The 14,386-nt window shown below is 50.6% G+C and overlaps 1 protein-coding gene across 1 annotated transcript in view; it reads left to right on the top strand.

Annotated features, from left to right (window-relative positions):
- The window catches only part of LOC308126063 (uncharacterized protein), a 15,326-nt gene extending 963 nt beyond the window's left edge, over nucleotides 1-14,363 (top strand). The window contains exons 2-18 of the mRNA XM_080490164.1: nucleotides 1-77; nucleotides 203-311; nucleotides 593-797; nucleotides 904-2,710; nucleotides 2,791-2,964; nucleotides 3,066-3,239; nucleotides 3,348-3,394; nucleotides 3,830-4,459; nucleotides 6,407-6,497; nucleotides 6,779-6,955; nucleotides 8,696-8,804; nucleotides 9,094-9,298; nucleotides 10,381-12,172; nucleotides 12,253-12,426; nucleotides 12,528-12,701; nucleotides 12,824-12,870; nucleotides 13,306-14,363. The exon at nucleotides 1-77 is cut by the window's left edge and continues 136 nt beyond it. Of these exons, the coding sequence (XP_080346290.1) occupies nucleotides 1-77; nucleotides 203-311; nucleotides 593-797; nucleotides 904-2,710; nucleotides 2,791-2,964; nucleotides 3,066-3,239; nucleotides 3,348-3,394; nucleotides 3,830-4,459; nucleotides 6,407-6,497; nucleotides 6,779-6,955; nucleotides 8,696-8,804; nucleotides 9,094-9,298; nucleotides 10,381-12,172; nucleotides 12,253-12,426; nucleotides 12,528-12,701; nucleotides 12,824-12,870; nucleotides 13,306-13,934 (6,621 nt within the window). The 3' untranslated portion in view covers nucleotides 13,935-14,363. The remainder of the gene's footprint in view (nucleotides 78-202; nucleotides 312-592; nucleotides 798-903; nucleotides 2,711-2,790; nucleotides 2,965-3,065; nucleotides 3,240-3,347; nucleotides 3,395-3,829; nucleotides 4,460-6,406; nucleotides 6,498-6,778; nucleotides 6,956-8,695; nucleotides 8,805-9,093; nucleotides 9,299-10,380; nucleotides 12,173-12,252; nucleotides 12,427-12,527; nucleotides 12,702-12,823; nucleotides 12,871-13,305) is intronic.
- Nucleotides 14,364-14,386: the final 23 nt, after the last annotated feature.

Below are 14,386 nucleotides of genomic sequence, written 5' to 3'. Positions count from 1 at the left end.
TCCAGCTGTGTGTCCATGAGGAGTGACCGTTCCATCATTCAACCTCTGAACTTTAAAGAGCTGCTTCCTGAACCGAGGTGAACTTTGTAACCAAGCAACCAGCTAACCAGCTAACAGCTAACAGCTAACCAACTAACTAACTAACTCACTCACTAACCCAGCTAACTCAGATGAAATGGTGAATGTCAACGTTTCTTCCCAGAATTCACCAGCACGGTTTGAAGGACCTGGACGGTCCGACTCCCCGGACCCTGGACAGTCTGGCCCCTCGGACCCTGCAGGACCCAGCAGACCTGGACTCCATATTCACGGTGTGTAAACTGGTCATCCAGCTCAGGGTCCCGGCCTGGTGCTGCAGGATCAGAGAACATTCAGACCATCAAACCTGCAGAACCAGACTCCAGGAAAAGGACAGAAAACAGGAGTTGACAGGTTCTCTGTGTGGAACCACAGCTCCCTCTGGTGGCCTGGCATGAAAACTACGTGGTTTTCAGTGTGCAAGAGGGTTTTCTTACACACACACACACACACACACACACACACACACACACACACTGGTGTGTAGATGATCTCCTGATGTTTCTTCTTCCAGCTGCTGCAGGACAACATGGTGACGTTCATGAAGGCGGAGCTGAAGAAGATGCAGCAGCTGCTGAGGGCAGATTACCCAGCATGCCCCGGGAGGGAGGAAGAGGAAGACGATGAAGAGCGTAGCAGCAGAGAGTCCTTCATGAGGATCACACTGGACTTCCTGAGGAGGATGAAGCAGGATCAGCTGGTGGAGCGACTGAGGAGCAGTAAGAGTGGACGGAGTGGTGGGAGTGGGTGGAGCAGTGAGAGTAACAAAGCTCCTTAAACAAAGATCAAGGCTTCATGTCAGTTTGTGCCTGTTTCTTCATGTAGAATGGAGCGCTGGCAGATGTCGAGATGAGCTGAAGTCCAACCTGAAGAAGAGGTTCCAGTCTGTGTTTGAGGGGGTCGCTAAAGCAGGAAATTCAACCCTCCTGAACCAGATCTACACAGAGCTCCACCTCACGGAGGGAGGGACTGCAGGGGTCAATTTAGAACACGAGGTGAGACAGATTGAAGCAGCGTCCAGGAGGACAGACGGAGGAGGAACCAGCATCAGACCAGCAGACATCTTTAAAGCCTCACCTGGAAGATCTCCACCAATCAGAACAGTGCTGACACTGGGAGTGGCCGGCATCGGGAAAACAGTCCTGACACAGAAGTTCACTCTGGACTGGGCTGAAGACCAAAGCAACCAGGACGTCCACTTCACATTTCCATTCACCTTCAGAGAGCTGAACCTGCTGAAGGAGAAGGAGAAGAAGTTCAGCTTGGTGGGACTCATTCATCACTTCTTCACTCCAACCAAAGAAGCAGGACTCTGCAGCTTTGAAGACCTCCGGGTGGTCTTCATCTTTGACGGTCTGGATGAGTGTCGCCCCCCTCTGGACTTCCAGCACACTGAGGTCCTGACTGATGTTACAGAGTCCACCTCAGTGGATGTGCTGCTGACAAACCTCATCAGGGGGAACCTGCTTCCCTCTGCTCGCCTCTGGATCACCACACGACCTGCAGCAGCCAATCACATCCCTCCTGACTGTGTCGGCATGGTGACGGAGGTCCGAGGGTTCACTGACCCACAGAAGGAGGAGTACTTCAGGAGGAGGTTCAGGGAGGAGGAGGCCAGCAGGATCATCTCCCACATCAAGACCTCACGAAGCCTCCACATCATGTGCCACATCCCAGTCTTCTGCTGGATCACTGCTACAGTCCTGGAGGTGGCGCTGGAGAGCAGAGAGGGAGGAGAGCTGCCCAAGACCATGACTCAGATGTACATCCACCACCTGGTGGTCCAGGCCAAAGTCAAGAAGGTCAAGTTTGATGGAGGAGCTGCCACAGATGAACACTGGAGTCCAGAGAGCAGGGAGATGATAGAGTCTCTGGGAAAACTGTCTTTTGAGGAGCTGCAGAAAGGAAACCTGATCTTCTATGAATCTGAGCTGGCAGAGTGTGGCATCGACCTCAGAGCAGCCTCAAGGTACTCAGGAATGTTCACACAGGTCTTTAAAGAGGAGCAAGGCCTGTACCAGGACAAGGTCTTCTGCTTCATCCATCTGAGTCTTCAGGAGTTTCTGGCTGCTCTTCATGTCCATCAGACCTTCGTCAGCTCTGGAATCAACCTGCTGGATGAACAACAACAAACCTCCCGGTGGTCAAAAGTGTTGAAGAAGAACGTTAATCTCCACCGTCTCCATCAGAGAGCAGTGGACGAGGCCTTGAAGAGTCCAAATGGACACCTGGACCTGTTCCTCCGCTTCCTCCTGGGTCTTTCACTGGAGACCAATCAGAAGCTCCTCCGAGGTCTGCTGACGGAGACAGGAAGTAGCTCAGAGACCAATCAGGAAACAGTCCAGTACATCAAGGAGAAGCTGAGTGAGACTCTGTCTGCAGACAGAAGCATCAATCTGTTCCACTGTCTGAATGAACTGAACCATGGTTCTCTGGTGGAGGAGATCCAACAGTCCCTGAGATCAGGACGTCTCTCCACTCATAGACTGTCTCCTGCTCAGTGGTCCGCTCTGGTCTTCATCTTACTGTCGTCACAAGAACATCTGGAGGTGTTTGACTTGAAGAAGTACTGTGCTTCAGAGGAGGCTCTTCTGAAGCTGCTGCCAGTGGTCAAAGCCTCCAACAAAGCTCAGTACGTGGTTCATGAACAAATATGTAGAACTGAGTCCATGAAGAACATTGAGCCGGTTCTCATTGTTGCTTCTTCTCCAGGTTGAGCAGCTGTGGTCTGTCAGAGAGAAGCTGTGGAGCTCTGTCCTCAGTCCTCAGCTCTCAGTCCTCCAGTCTGACACATCTGGACCTGAGTAACAACAACCTGCAGGATTCAGGACTGGAGCTTCTGTCTTCTGGACTGAAGAGTCCTCACTGTAAACTGGAAGTCCTCAGGTCAGGATCCAGCTGCTGGTTGATCAGGTTGATGTTGGTGCAGATCATGTGGAGGATCTTCCTCCTTCCTGGTTGAGTTGACGCCATGTTTGTTCCTCCAGTCTGTCAGGGTGTCTGGTCTCAAAGGAAGGCTGTGCTTCTCTGGTCTCAGCTCTGAGATCCAGGTCCTCCCATGTGAGAGAGCTGGACCTGAGCTACAACCATCCAGGAGAGTCGGGGGTGGAGAAGCTGTCTGCTGCAGTGGAGGATCCAACCTGCGCACTGCACACTGTCAGGTATGGACACTCTCAGGTATGGACACACAGCAGGAAGGGTCAGTGACATCTTGTCAGGGAGATGGTGTTGATCTGACGGTGTTGATCTGACGGTGTCTCCTCCTGTAGGGTGGAGCATGCTGCAGAGCAGTGGCTGCGAGCTGGTCTCAGGAAGTGTGAGTACAAATTCAAGATAAATCTTTTCAATGGCTAATGTGACACATGGTCACAAGGGCTTTGGCTCCGTTTCCATGACAACAATTCAAATGAGAACATTGTTTTTGCGTTTTTATTTCAGGAAAGTTCCACATGTACAAAGCAATGTTTTCAAACCAATGTTCATATCCATGGAAATGTCACTACGGTCGCCAGTACCGTTGACACTACCCTTGACACTACCCTCGTCATGACCGTCACCACTACCATCGTTACTATCGTCACCACTACCATCACCACAATCGTTACCACTACCGTTGACACTACCCTCGTCATCATTATCGTCATTACCATTGTTGTTACCACTACGGTCATCACCACCCTCACCACTGCCATCGTCATCACTATCGTCGCTATCGTTGTCGTCGTCACTCTGCCATCTTTCTCTCCTTCAGACGCCTGTGAACTCTCGTTGGATCCAGAGACAGAGACAGCGAAATGGGCGAAGGTTTCTGATGACCGCCAGCAGGTGACGCTCCGGGTGGGGGAGCGGCTGCATCTCGACGCCACCGCCCACTGCAACAGCTACCAGCTGATCTGCACGGCGCCGCTGAGCGGCCGCCGGTACTGGGAGGTTCTGGTGCAGGGCCATGTTCACATTGGAGTGATGTACCGAGGCGTCACAGAGAGGGGGAACGGCCCCGACGTCTGGATCGGACAGAGCGCTCAGTCCTGGACGCTCCAGTGCTACGGCGGCCATTACTCAGCCTGGCATGACAACCAAGAGACCTCCATCCCCTGCTCCCCCTCCCCCCCCTCCTCCCCTTCCTGCCCCTCCTCCCCCTCCTCCACCCCCTCCACCCCCTCCTTCCACAGACTAGCAGTGTATGTGGACTGTCCCAGCGGCACGCTATCGTTCTTCAGCGTGTCCTCCACCTCCCTGCTCCACCTCCACACCTTCAGCACCACCTTCATGGAGCCTCCGTACGCTGGATTCCGGTTGTGCTCCGCCGACGCCGCGGTGACGCTTTGTAAGACGTCCAAAGACAAGTCTCCTGCTGTGACCTGGACCGGATCACCTGACCGTCAGTGACGGAGCTGAACACATCCGGGTGGAGCTCCTTGAAACGAGGCCCCGTTTCCACGACAACCTGTCAAGTGGAGACACAAAGTTTTCATAGCGTTCCGGGCTCCGTTTACACGACATGGTAGTTTTATAGTTGATAACAGTACACCGCTTTACAATACTTAATGTAATCTATATAATGTGACAAGGCACCAATTGTCATTAAATATATAATCTATTCATTTAAAATATACGGTTTTGTGCTTTACAGACTTTCCTGCAGCCGAGGTGTGATGAAGATAGAAGTGTTCTAGACTCTTTACACATATACTGTGTTTACATTTACAATAAAATATGTTATTCATTTTGCCTGTAAGTCCATTATGATTTATGTTGAATGCTGAGGGGCAAATAGTTCACTGGATGTTTTTGTAGCTTTGTGAATAAATCATCTTTAAAAAAGAAAAAAAAAGATTATTATCGGAAAAATAAAAACAAACACAAAATAACCTTGATGAAGGTTTTCAAGACTGGCCACACCCCTGCAAGGTCACTTTAGATGAGGAGGTCTGAAAGGTTCTGATGGGGAGTGAGGAGGAGTGAGGAGGTTCTGCTGTCCTCCGACTGTTCCTGTCAGTTGTCCTGCGTAACAGGACACGAGGAACCAGCGTCTCTCCACCAGCAGAACAAAGTGCAAACGGCACGAAGGTCAGATGGAGAACAAACACACTGGGAACACTGGGGGTTCTGAGGACCGACCGCTCTGCCAGAGACCAGGAGGCCAGAAGACCAGGACCAGGACCAGGACCAGGACCAGGACCAAGAGGAGCTCAGACTAAAGTTAAACATGGAGTTCCACAGGGTTCTGTCTTAGTGCTCTCAATCCATTCGAAAATTAGCTGAGTAATCATTTTTCCTGTAAAATAACTGAAGAGTCACATTTCCTCTACTAACGACTGAAGCTTGTTATTTATATTTATTTATTTGTGGAAAATCATGGAATTGATGTCGACTCGACACACAGGAAGTAAATTTAAACTCAAAGGCCCTTTTTATAACTCTCTCTCAGCTTCGACTGAAACACGCTTCAGAGAAACAGTTTGTCTTTAATCTACCAGCAGAGAAAAGAAAAGAAAACCAGATGATTTAATAAAACCAGAAAGATGCGTGACAGTGCAGGTCCACCACTTTGACATGCTAAATATTTCTAGAAAAAAAGGTTGCCATAATACACACACACACACACACACACACACACACACACACACACACACACACACACACACACACACACACACACACACAGGAGACCGTGAGGGGAAGAGAAAGAAATAATTCACCTTCAAGGTTCAATTATTTATTTCTCAACTTTGTCGGTGAAAATGAACCAATAACGTTTAAGACGAGAAACTGACCAAAGAGCAGCGATCATATTATGAAACATCCACTTCCTGCAGGTTCTCCAGCAGTACTACTCGTCCCCATACCTGGACTGACGTCCCAGAAGTGAAGACAGTCTGTCCTCTCTCTCCCTGGCTTGTTTCAGGTTTTAAAAAGTGTGTTGCTCCAAGCAGCCAATCAGGAATCAAACCCTATATAGTGTCATCGGGGGTTTAGCCAATCCCAATCAAGGTAGGCTCCTCCCTTTGACTCCTCCCACAATTAGGCAGCTCCACTCTGGCACATGGCACCACGAGAGGAAGTACGTCCTCCTCTTCCCAAGATGGGCATGTGTGGGCGGAGCCAGTCCAGCTCACACAGACACAGCAGATTCTGAGTGTTGAAAAGCTGGAGAACACGACCTCTTTAGCCCGGTCCTGCCCGGGTCCGGGGAGCAGTCGCCCCATCGATCAGGAACTTTCCAGTAATTCAGCTTCTCGTTCTTCCTCAGCAGGTTGGACTGGTTTTCACGTCACTGTCTGGATTTCCAGTTGTTTCCTCGTGACTCCTGTCATCATGTGACTCCGTGTCGTCTCCGGACAAAACCAGCAGCAGCCTCGTCTCCAGAAACGTTTCCTCCACACTGGAACCTGGACGGAGTCTGGAGCTGGACTGAGGTAAGGGGGGGGTGGGGGGTGGGGTGGTGGGGGGGGTGGTGGGGGTAGCACCGTGATAACAATACAACTTGGTGGTCTGTCCACTAGAATGTCCGTGTTCCCCTGTTGTTAATGTTTAGAACTCTCTGCTGTGTGTGTGTGTGTGTGTGTGTGTGTGTGTGTGTGTGTGTGTGTGTGTGTGTGTGTGTGTGTGTGTGTGTGTGTGTGTGTGTGTGTGTGTGTTTGAGAAAGAATCTTTCTGGAATCTTGATTTTCTTGTTATCAATGTGTTTTGTTTGTAGAATGAAGGAGCAGAACCAAGCAGACACTTGTGGACCAGGACCAGGACCAGGACCAGGACCAGGACCAGGACCAGGACCAGAACCAGGACCAGGTCCTGGATCCAGCTGTGTGTCCATGAGGAGTGACCGTTCCACCATTCAACCTCTGAACTTTAAAGAGCTGCTTCCTGAACCGAGGTGAACTTTGTAACCAAGCAACCAGCTAACCAGCTAACAGCTAACCTAGCTAACAGCTAACCAACTAACTAAGGGGGCTTTTCCACCGGAAAGAACCAGGTGCTAGTTCGGAGCCAGGGCCAGACTCAGCACCAGTTCTTTGTCTTTCCACTACCAAAGCCCCGGCCAAACAGGGGCTAAACTGGTGCTACGCTGGCCCCACTTCGTTGCTGGACCAGAGAGGAGCCAGACTGGGACCCGACGTGTGGGGGCGGAGTTATCTCTGGAGGTATCTCTGGAGGTATCTCTGGAGTTATCTCTGGAGGTATCTCTGGAGTTATCTCTGGAGGTATCTCTGGAGGTATCTCTGGAGGTATCTCTGGAGTTATCTCTGGAGTTATCTCTGGAGGTATCTCTGGAGTTATCTCTGGAGGTATCTCTGGAGGTATCTCTGGAGTTATCTCTGGAGGTATCTCTGGAGTTATCTCTGGAGGTATCTCTGGAGGTATCTCTGGAGGTATCTCTGGAGTTATCTCTGGAGGTATCTCTGGAGGTATCTCTGGAGGTATCTCTGGAGGTATCTCTACCTAAAAGGCGGAAGCGAGGCTGTACCAGCTTTCTGAAAACTACAGTGAACACGGAGCCCCAGAGCGGTTATCGAGAAAAAAATAAAAAATACGCGTGGGAATGATATTATAACTCATTCCCTGAAGTTAATAATACGAGGGAACGGGATTATTTAATTCGCGTTCGCGGAGCCGCGGCTCTTGAGAGCACTGCCGCGCTCCTCCGCTGTCAGTCAGCTACATCGGCTATAATTTAGAAGCAGTTTTCCATTGTCATTTATTTTTCACACTTTTCATGGTGACATTTTTATAACTAACGTCACGTCCAGGTCTTATTTCGCGTTCTGACCGCCGGCTGAGGAGCTGCAGCCGCTGAGCAATGGTGTACGGCTCCATTGCGCTCCGCTCCGAGACGCTCCAATATTATTTTCTAACCCACAGAACTTCTTTATAATAAATACTTTTGGTTCATCAGCAACTAAAAAACAAACTACAGTACATACCACTGTAAATGAAAGCAGGATTTTATAGGCATAAAATGAGCCTTTTAACGGCTTCATGTGAAGAAGAGCTTTAATCAGAGTGTTTACCTAGGTTACCATTGGAAACAGTTTTTAGAGCTTCATTCTATCATTGTACCTCCATTCTTCGCCGATGTTGAAGCTTTTGATTCAGACACGTCCAGAAACAAAGTGAAAGGAGCAGGAATTCACTATGTAACGCCCAAATGTTGAAAAATAAGACCCAAACTCAAACACGCGTTATTTATTTCCCCTCTATGACCACTCTGGAGCTCTGGACTAAAGCAAGACGGACGTGAAAAAACACCAATAGAGACAAGAAGAGACGTAATGTCTTCTGGCTCTTTGGTGCATCAGAGGTTCAGGTCAGACTAGATGGAGCGACCCGGACTAAACCACTGGTACAGTCCGTCTCCTGGTTCCTGTATGAGGCTGTCAGCGCCAAATAGGTGAAATCAGTGACGTATCACGTTTTGGAGTGACGCAATGACGTAGCTCTACTGACTCCGGTAACGGTGGAAAAAGAACCGGTTCTTTGGTGGTGCTCATTTAAGAACGGGCTCTGGCACCGGCCCAGAACTAGCTCCTGGTTCTTTTTGGTGGAAAAGCCCTATCAGTCACTCACTAACCCAGCTAACTCAGATGAAATGGTGAATGTCAACGTTTCTTCCCAGAATTCACCAGCACGGTTTGAAGGACCTGGACGGTCCGACTCCCCGGACCCTGGACAGTCTGGCCCCTCGGACCCTGCAGGACCCAGCAGACCTGGACTCCATATTCACGGTGTGTAAACTGGTCATCCAGCTCAGGGTCGTGGCCTGGTGCTGCAGGATCAGAGAACATTCAGACCATCAAACCTGCAGAACCAGACTCCAGGAAAAGGACAGAAAACAGGAGTTGACAGGTTCTCTGTGTGGAACCACAGCTCCCTCTGGTGGCCTGGCATGAAAACTACGTGGTTTTCAGTGTGCAAGAGGGTTTTCTTACACACACACACACACACACACACACACACACACACACACACACACACACTGGTGTGTAGATGATCTCCTGATGTTTCTTCTTCCAGCTGCTGCAGGACAACATGGTGACGTTCATGAAGGCGGAGCTGAAGAAGATGCAGCAGCTGCTGAGGGCAGATTACCCAGCATGCCCCGGGAGGGAGGAAGAGGAAGACGATGAAGAGCGTAGCAGCAGAGAGTCCTTCATGAGGATCACACTGGACTTCCTGAGGAGGATGAAGCAGGATCAGCTGGTGGAGCGACTGAGGAGCAGTAAGAGTGGACGGAGTGGTGGGAGTGGGTGGAGCAGTGGGAGTGGGTGGAGCAGTGAGAGTGGGCGGAGCAGTGGGAGTGGGTGGAGCAGTGATAGTGGGCAGGGCAATGGGAGTGGGTGGAGCAGTGATAGTGGGCGGGGCAATGGGAGTGGACGGAGTGGTGAGAGTGGGCGGGGCAATGGGAGTGGGTGGAGCAGTGAGAGTGGGTGGAGCAGTTGATGACATCATTGAGAGAGGGGGAGAAGAGAAATTTTACAGAAAATCTTAGGAAACGACTCCTTTTAAATTCTACACTTTTGGTCAAACTTTAATAAAGTTCATTTCTGTAGAGTCTTTAGAGAGTAAATTTCGTCGTCTTTCGGTCCGTGTGGCTTTCAAAGCAGTCGGATGTATATTTCAAACACTCGGAGCCTCAGTTTGACGCAGATGCACAGTTTTCCTCCCATGTGACTTCATTAGAAACAACAGAGAAAATCCCTGGGTGAAAACGGAGGACAGTATTTTTGTCTGCCATCAAAAAGGTCATGTTTTGTGGAATTTTCCCCGCATGTGTGACATTGTCTTGTTCGGCAGATTCTTCTGATCGGCTCGTTTGGTCGATCAGAGTTACGGTTTAGTTACAATCACCTCTTGTTCAAGGTGTTTGATCGAGGCGGTTTTTCCTGAGATTTCTTCTTTTTCCCATGTGAGAGGAGGGAGGGGGCGGTGGGGGGGGGGCGGGGGGGGCGGCGGCGGGGGGCGGCGGCGGGGGGCGGCGCGAGGCGGCGCGAGGTGGCGCGAGGCGGCGCGAGGCGGCGGGATTCAGCGTTCGGAACTTTGACAGCTAATGAAATCCAAACCGTTTGAGTAATGAAAAATAGAGGTAGCATTTGCGTGATGGAATCTTATTTTCAAAGGCGAATTGCGGACTTCCTGTTAGACGGAGGTCAGGGGTGTCGGTACGGGATTTTTAGGCCTTGATGAGACAAAGAAGTGAGTTTTGGGTTGATCTCTCTACGACAATCCTACGGGCCTTTCGGGCTCGGCTCCTTAAACAAAGATCAAGGCTTCATGTCAGTTTGTGCCTGTTTCTTCATGTAGAATGGAGCGCTGGCAGATGTCGAGATGAGCTGAAGTCCAACCTGAAGAAGAGGTTCCAGTCTGTGTTTGAGGGGGTCGCTAAAGCAGGAAATTCAACCCCCCTGAACCAGATCTACACAGAGCTCCACCTCACGGAGGGAGGGACTGCAGGGGTCAATTTAGAACACGAGGTGAGACAGATTGAAGCAGCGTCCAGGAGGACAGACGGAGGAGGAACCAGCATCAGACCAGCAGACATCTTTAAAGCCTCACCTGGAAGATCTCCACCAATCAGAACAGTGCTGACACTGGGAGTGGCCGGCATCGGGAAAACAGTCCTGACACAGAAGTTCACTCTGGACTGGGCTGAAGACCAAAGCAACCAGGACGTCCACTTCACGTTTCCATTCACCTTCAGAGAGCTGAACCTGCTGAAGGAGAAGGAGAAGAAGTTCAGCTTGGTGGGACTCATTCATCACTTCTTCACTCCAACCAAAGAAGCAGGACTCTGCAGCTTTGAAGACCTCCAGGTGGTCTTCATCTTTGACGGTCTGGATGAGTGTCGACTCCCTCTGGACTTCCAGCACACTGAGGTCCTGACTGATGTTACAGAGTCCACCTCAGTGGATGTGCTGCTGACAAACCTCATCAGGGGGAACCTGCTTCCCTCTGCTCGCCTCTGGATCACCACACGACCTGCAGCAGCCAATCACATCCCTCCTGACTGTGTCGGCATGGTGACGGAGGTCCGAGGGTTCACTGACCCTCAGAAGGAGGAGTACTTCAGGAGGAGGTTCAGGGAGGAGGAGGCCAGCAGGATCATCTCCCACATCAAGACCTCACGAAGCCTCCACATCATGTGCCACATCCCAGTCTTCTGCTGGATCACTGCTACAGTCCTGGAGGTGGCGCTGGAGAGCAGAGAGGGAGGAGAGCTGCCCAAGACCATGACTCAGATGTACATCCACCACCTGGTGGTCCAGGCCAAAGTCAAGAAGGTCAAGTTTGATGGAGGAGCTGCCACAGATGAACACTGGAGTCCAGAGAGCAGGGAGATGATAGAGTCTCTGGGAAAACTGTCTTTTGAGGAGCTGCAGAAAGGAAACCTGATCTTCTATGAATCTGAGCTGGCAGAGTGTGGCATCGACCTCAGAGCAGCCTCAAGGTACTCAGGAATGTTCACACAGGTCTTTAAAGAGGAGCAAGGCCTGTACCAGGACAAGGTCTTCTGCTTCATCCATCTGAGTCTTCAGGAGTTTCTGGCTGCTCTTCATGTCCATCAGACCTTCGTCAGCTCTGGAATCAACCTGCTGGAGAAGAAACAAACAACGACTCAACAATCGACACAAAGTCTCCACCGTCTCCATCAGAGAGCAGTGGACGAGGCCTTGAAGAGTCCAAATGGACACCTGGACCTGTTCCTCCGCTTCCTCCTGGGTCTTTCACTGGAGACCAATCAGAAGCTCCTCCGAGGTCTGCTGACACAGACAGGAAGTAGCTCAGAGACCAATCAGGAAACAGTCCAGTACATCAAGGAGAAGCTGAGTGAGACTCTGTCTGCAGAGAGAAGCATCAATCTGTTCCACTGTCTGAATGAACTGAACCATGGTTCTCTGGTGGAGGAGATCCAACAGTCCCTGAGATCAGGACGTCTCTCCACTCAGAGACTGTCTCCTGCTCAGTGGTCCGCTCTGGTCTTCATCTTACTGTCGTCACAAGAACATCTGGAGGTGTTTGACTTGAAGAAGTACTGTGCTTCAGAGGAGGCTCTTCTGAAGCTGCTGCCAGTGGTCAAAGCCTCCAACAAAGCTCAGTACGTGGGTCATGAACAAATATGTAGAACTGAGTCCATGAAGAACATTGAGCCGGTTCTCATTGTTGCTTCTTCTCCAGGTTGAGCAGCTGTGGTCTGTCAGAGAGAAGCTGTGGAGCTCTGTCCTCAGTCCTCAGCTCTCAGTCCTCCAGTCTGACACATCTGGACCTGAGTAACAACAACCTGCAGGATTCAGGACTGGAGCTTCTGTCTTCTGGACTGAAGAGTCCTCACTGTAAACTGGAAGTCCTCAGGTCAGGATCCAGCTGCTGGTTGATCAGGTTGATGTTGGTGCAGATCATGTGGAGGATCTTCCTCCTTCCTGGTTGAGTTGACGCCATGTTTGTTCCTCCAGTCTGTCAGGGTGTCTGGTCTCAGAGGAAGGCTGTGCTTCTCTGGTCTCAGCTCTGAGATCCAGGTCCTCCCATGTGAGAGAGCTGGACCTGAGCTACAACCATCCAGGAGAGTCGGGGGTGGAGAAGCTGTCTGCTGCAGTGGAGGATCCAACCTGCGCACTGCACACTGTCAGGTATGGACACTCTCAGGTATGGACACACGGCAGGAAGGGTCAGTGACATCTTGTCAGGGAGATGGTGTTGATCTGACGGTGTTGATCTGACGGTGTTGATCTGACGGTGTCTCCTCCTGTAGGGTGGAGCATGCTGCAGAGCAGTGGCTGCGAGCTGGTCTCAGGAAGTGTGAGTACAAATTCAAGATAAATCTTTTCAATGGCTAATGTGACACATGGTCACAAGGGCTTTGGCTCCGTTTCCATGACAACAATTCAAATGAGAACATTGTTTTTGCGTTTTTATTTCAGGAAAGTTCCACATGTACAAAGCAATGTTTTCAAACCAATGTTCATATCCATGGAATTGTCACTACGGTCGCCAGTACCGTTGACACTACCCTTGACACTACCCTCGTCATGACCGTCACCACTACCATCGTTACTATCGTCACCACTACCATCACCACAATCGTCACCACTACCGTTGACACTACCCTCGTCATCATTATCGTCATTACCATTGTTGTTACCACTACGGTCATCACCACCCTCACCACTGCCATCGTCATCACTATCGTCGCTATCGTTGTCGTCGTCACTCTGCCATCTTTCTCTCCTTCAGACGCCTGTGAACTCTCGTTGGATCCAGAGACAGAGACAGCGAACTGGGCGAAGGTTTCTGATGACCGCCAGCAGGTGACGCTCCGGGCGGGGGAGCAGCTGCATCACGACGCCACCGCCCACTGCAACAGCTACCAGCTGATCTGCACGGCGCCGCTGAGCGGCCGCCGGTACTGGGAGGTTCTGGTGCAGGGCCGTGTTCACATTGGAGTGATGTACCGAGGCGTCACAGAGAGGGGGAACGGCCCCGACGTCTGGATCGGACAGAGCGCTCAGTCCTGGACGCTCCAGTGCTACGGCGGCCATTACTCAGCCTGGCATGACAACCAAGAGACCTCCATCCCCTGCTCCCCCTCCTCCCCTTCCTGCCCCTCCTCCTCCTTCTCCACCCCCTCCACCCCCTCCTTCCACAGACTAGCAGTGTATGTGGACTGTCCCGGCGGCACGCTATCGTTCTTCAGCGTGTCCTCCACCTCCCTGCTCCACCTCCACACCTTCAGCACCACCTTCATGGAGCCGCCGTACGCTGGATTCCGGTTGTGCTCCGCCGACGCCGCGGTGACGCTTTGTAAGACGTCCAAAGACAAGTCTCCTGCTGTGACCTGGACCGGATCACCTGACCGTCAGTGACGGAGCTGAACACATCCGGGTGGAGCTCCTTGAAACGAGGCCCCGTTTCCACGACAACCTGTCAAGTGGAGACACAAAGTTTTCATAGCGTTCCGGGCTCCGTTTACACGACATGGTAGTTTTATAGTTGATAACAGTACACCGCTTTACAATACTTAATGTAATCTATATAATGTGACAAGGCACCAATTGTCATTAAATATATAATCTATTCATTTAAAATATACGGTTTTGTGCTTTACAGACTTTCCTGCAGCCGAGGTGTGATGAAGATAGAAGTGTTCTAGACTCTATATACATATACTGTGTTTACATTTACAATAAAATACGTTATTCATTTTGCCTGTAAGTCCATTATGATTTATCTTGAATGCTGAGGGGCAAAAAGTTCACTGGATGTTTTTGTAGCTTTGTGAAAAAATCATATTTAAAAAAGAAAAAAAAAGATTATT

This window comes from Lipophrys pholis (assembly GCF_963383615.2).
Source record: "Lipophrys pholis genome assembly, chromosome: 21".
In the NCBI taxonomy this organism is placed as follows: Eukaryota; Metazoa; Chordata; class Actinopteri; order Blenniiformes; family Blenniidae; genus Lipophrys; species Lipophrys pholis.
This window is presented reverse-complemented; position numbering and strand designations above follow the sequence as displayed.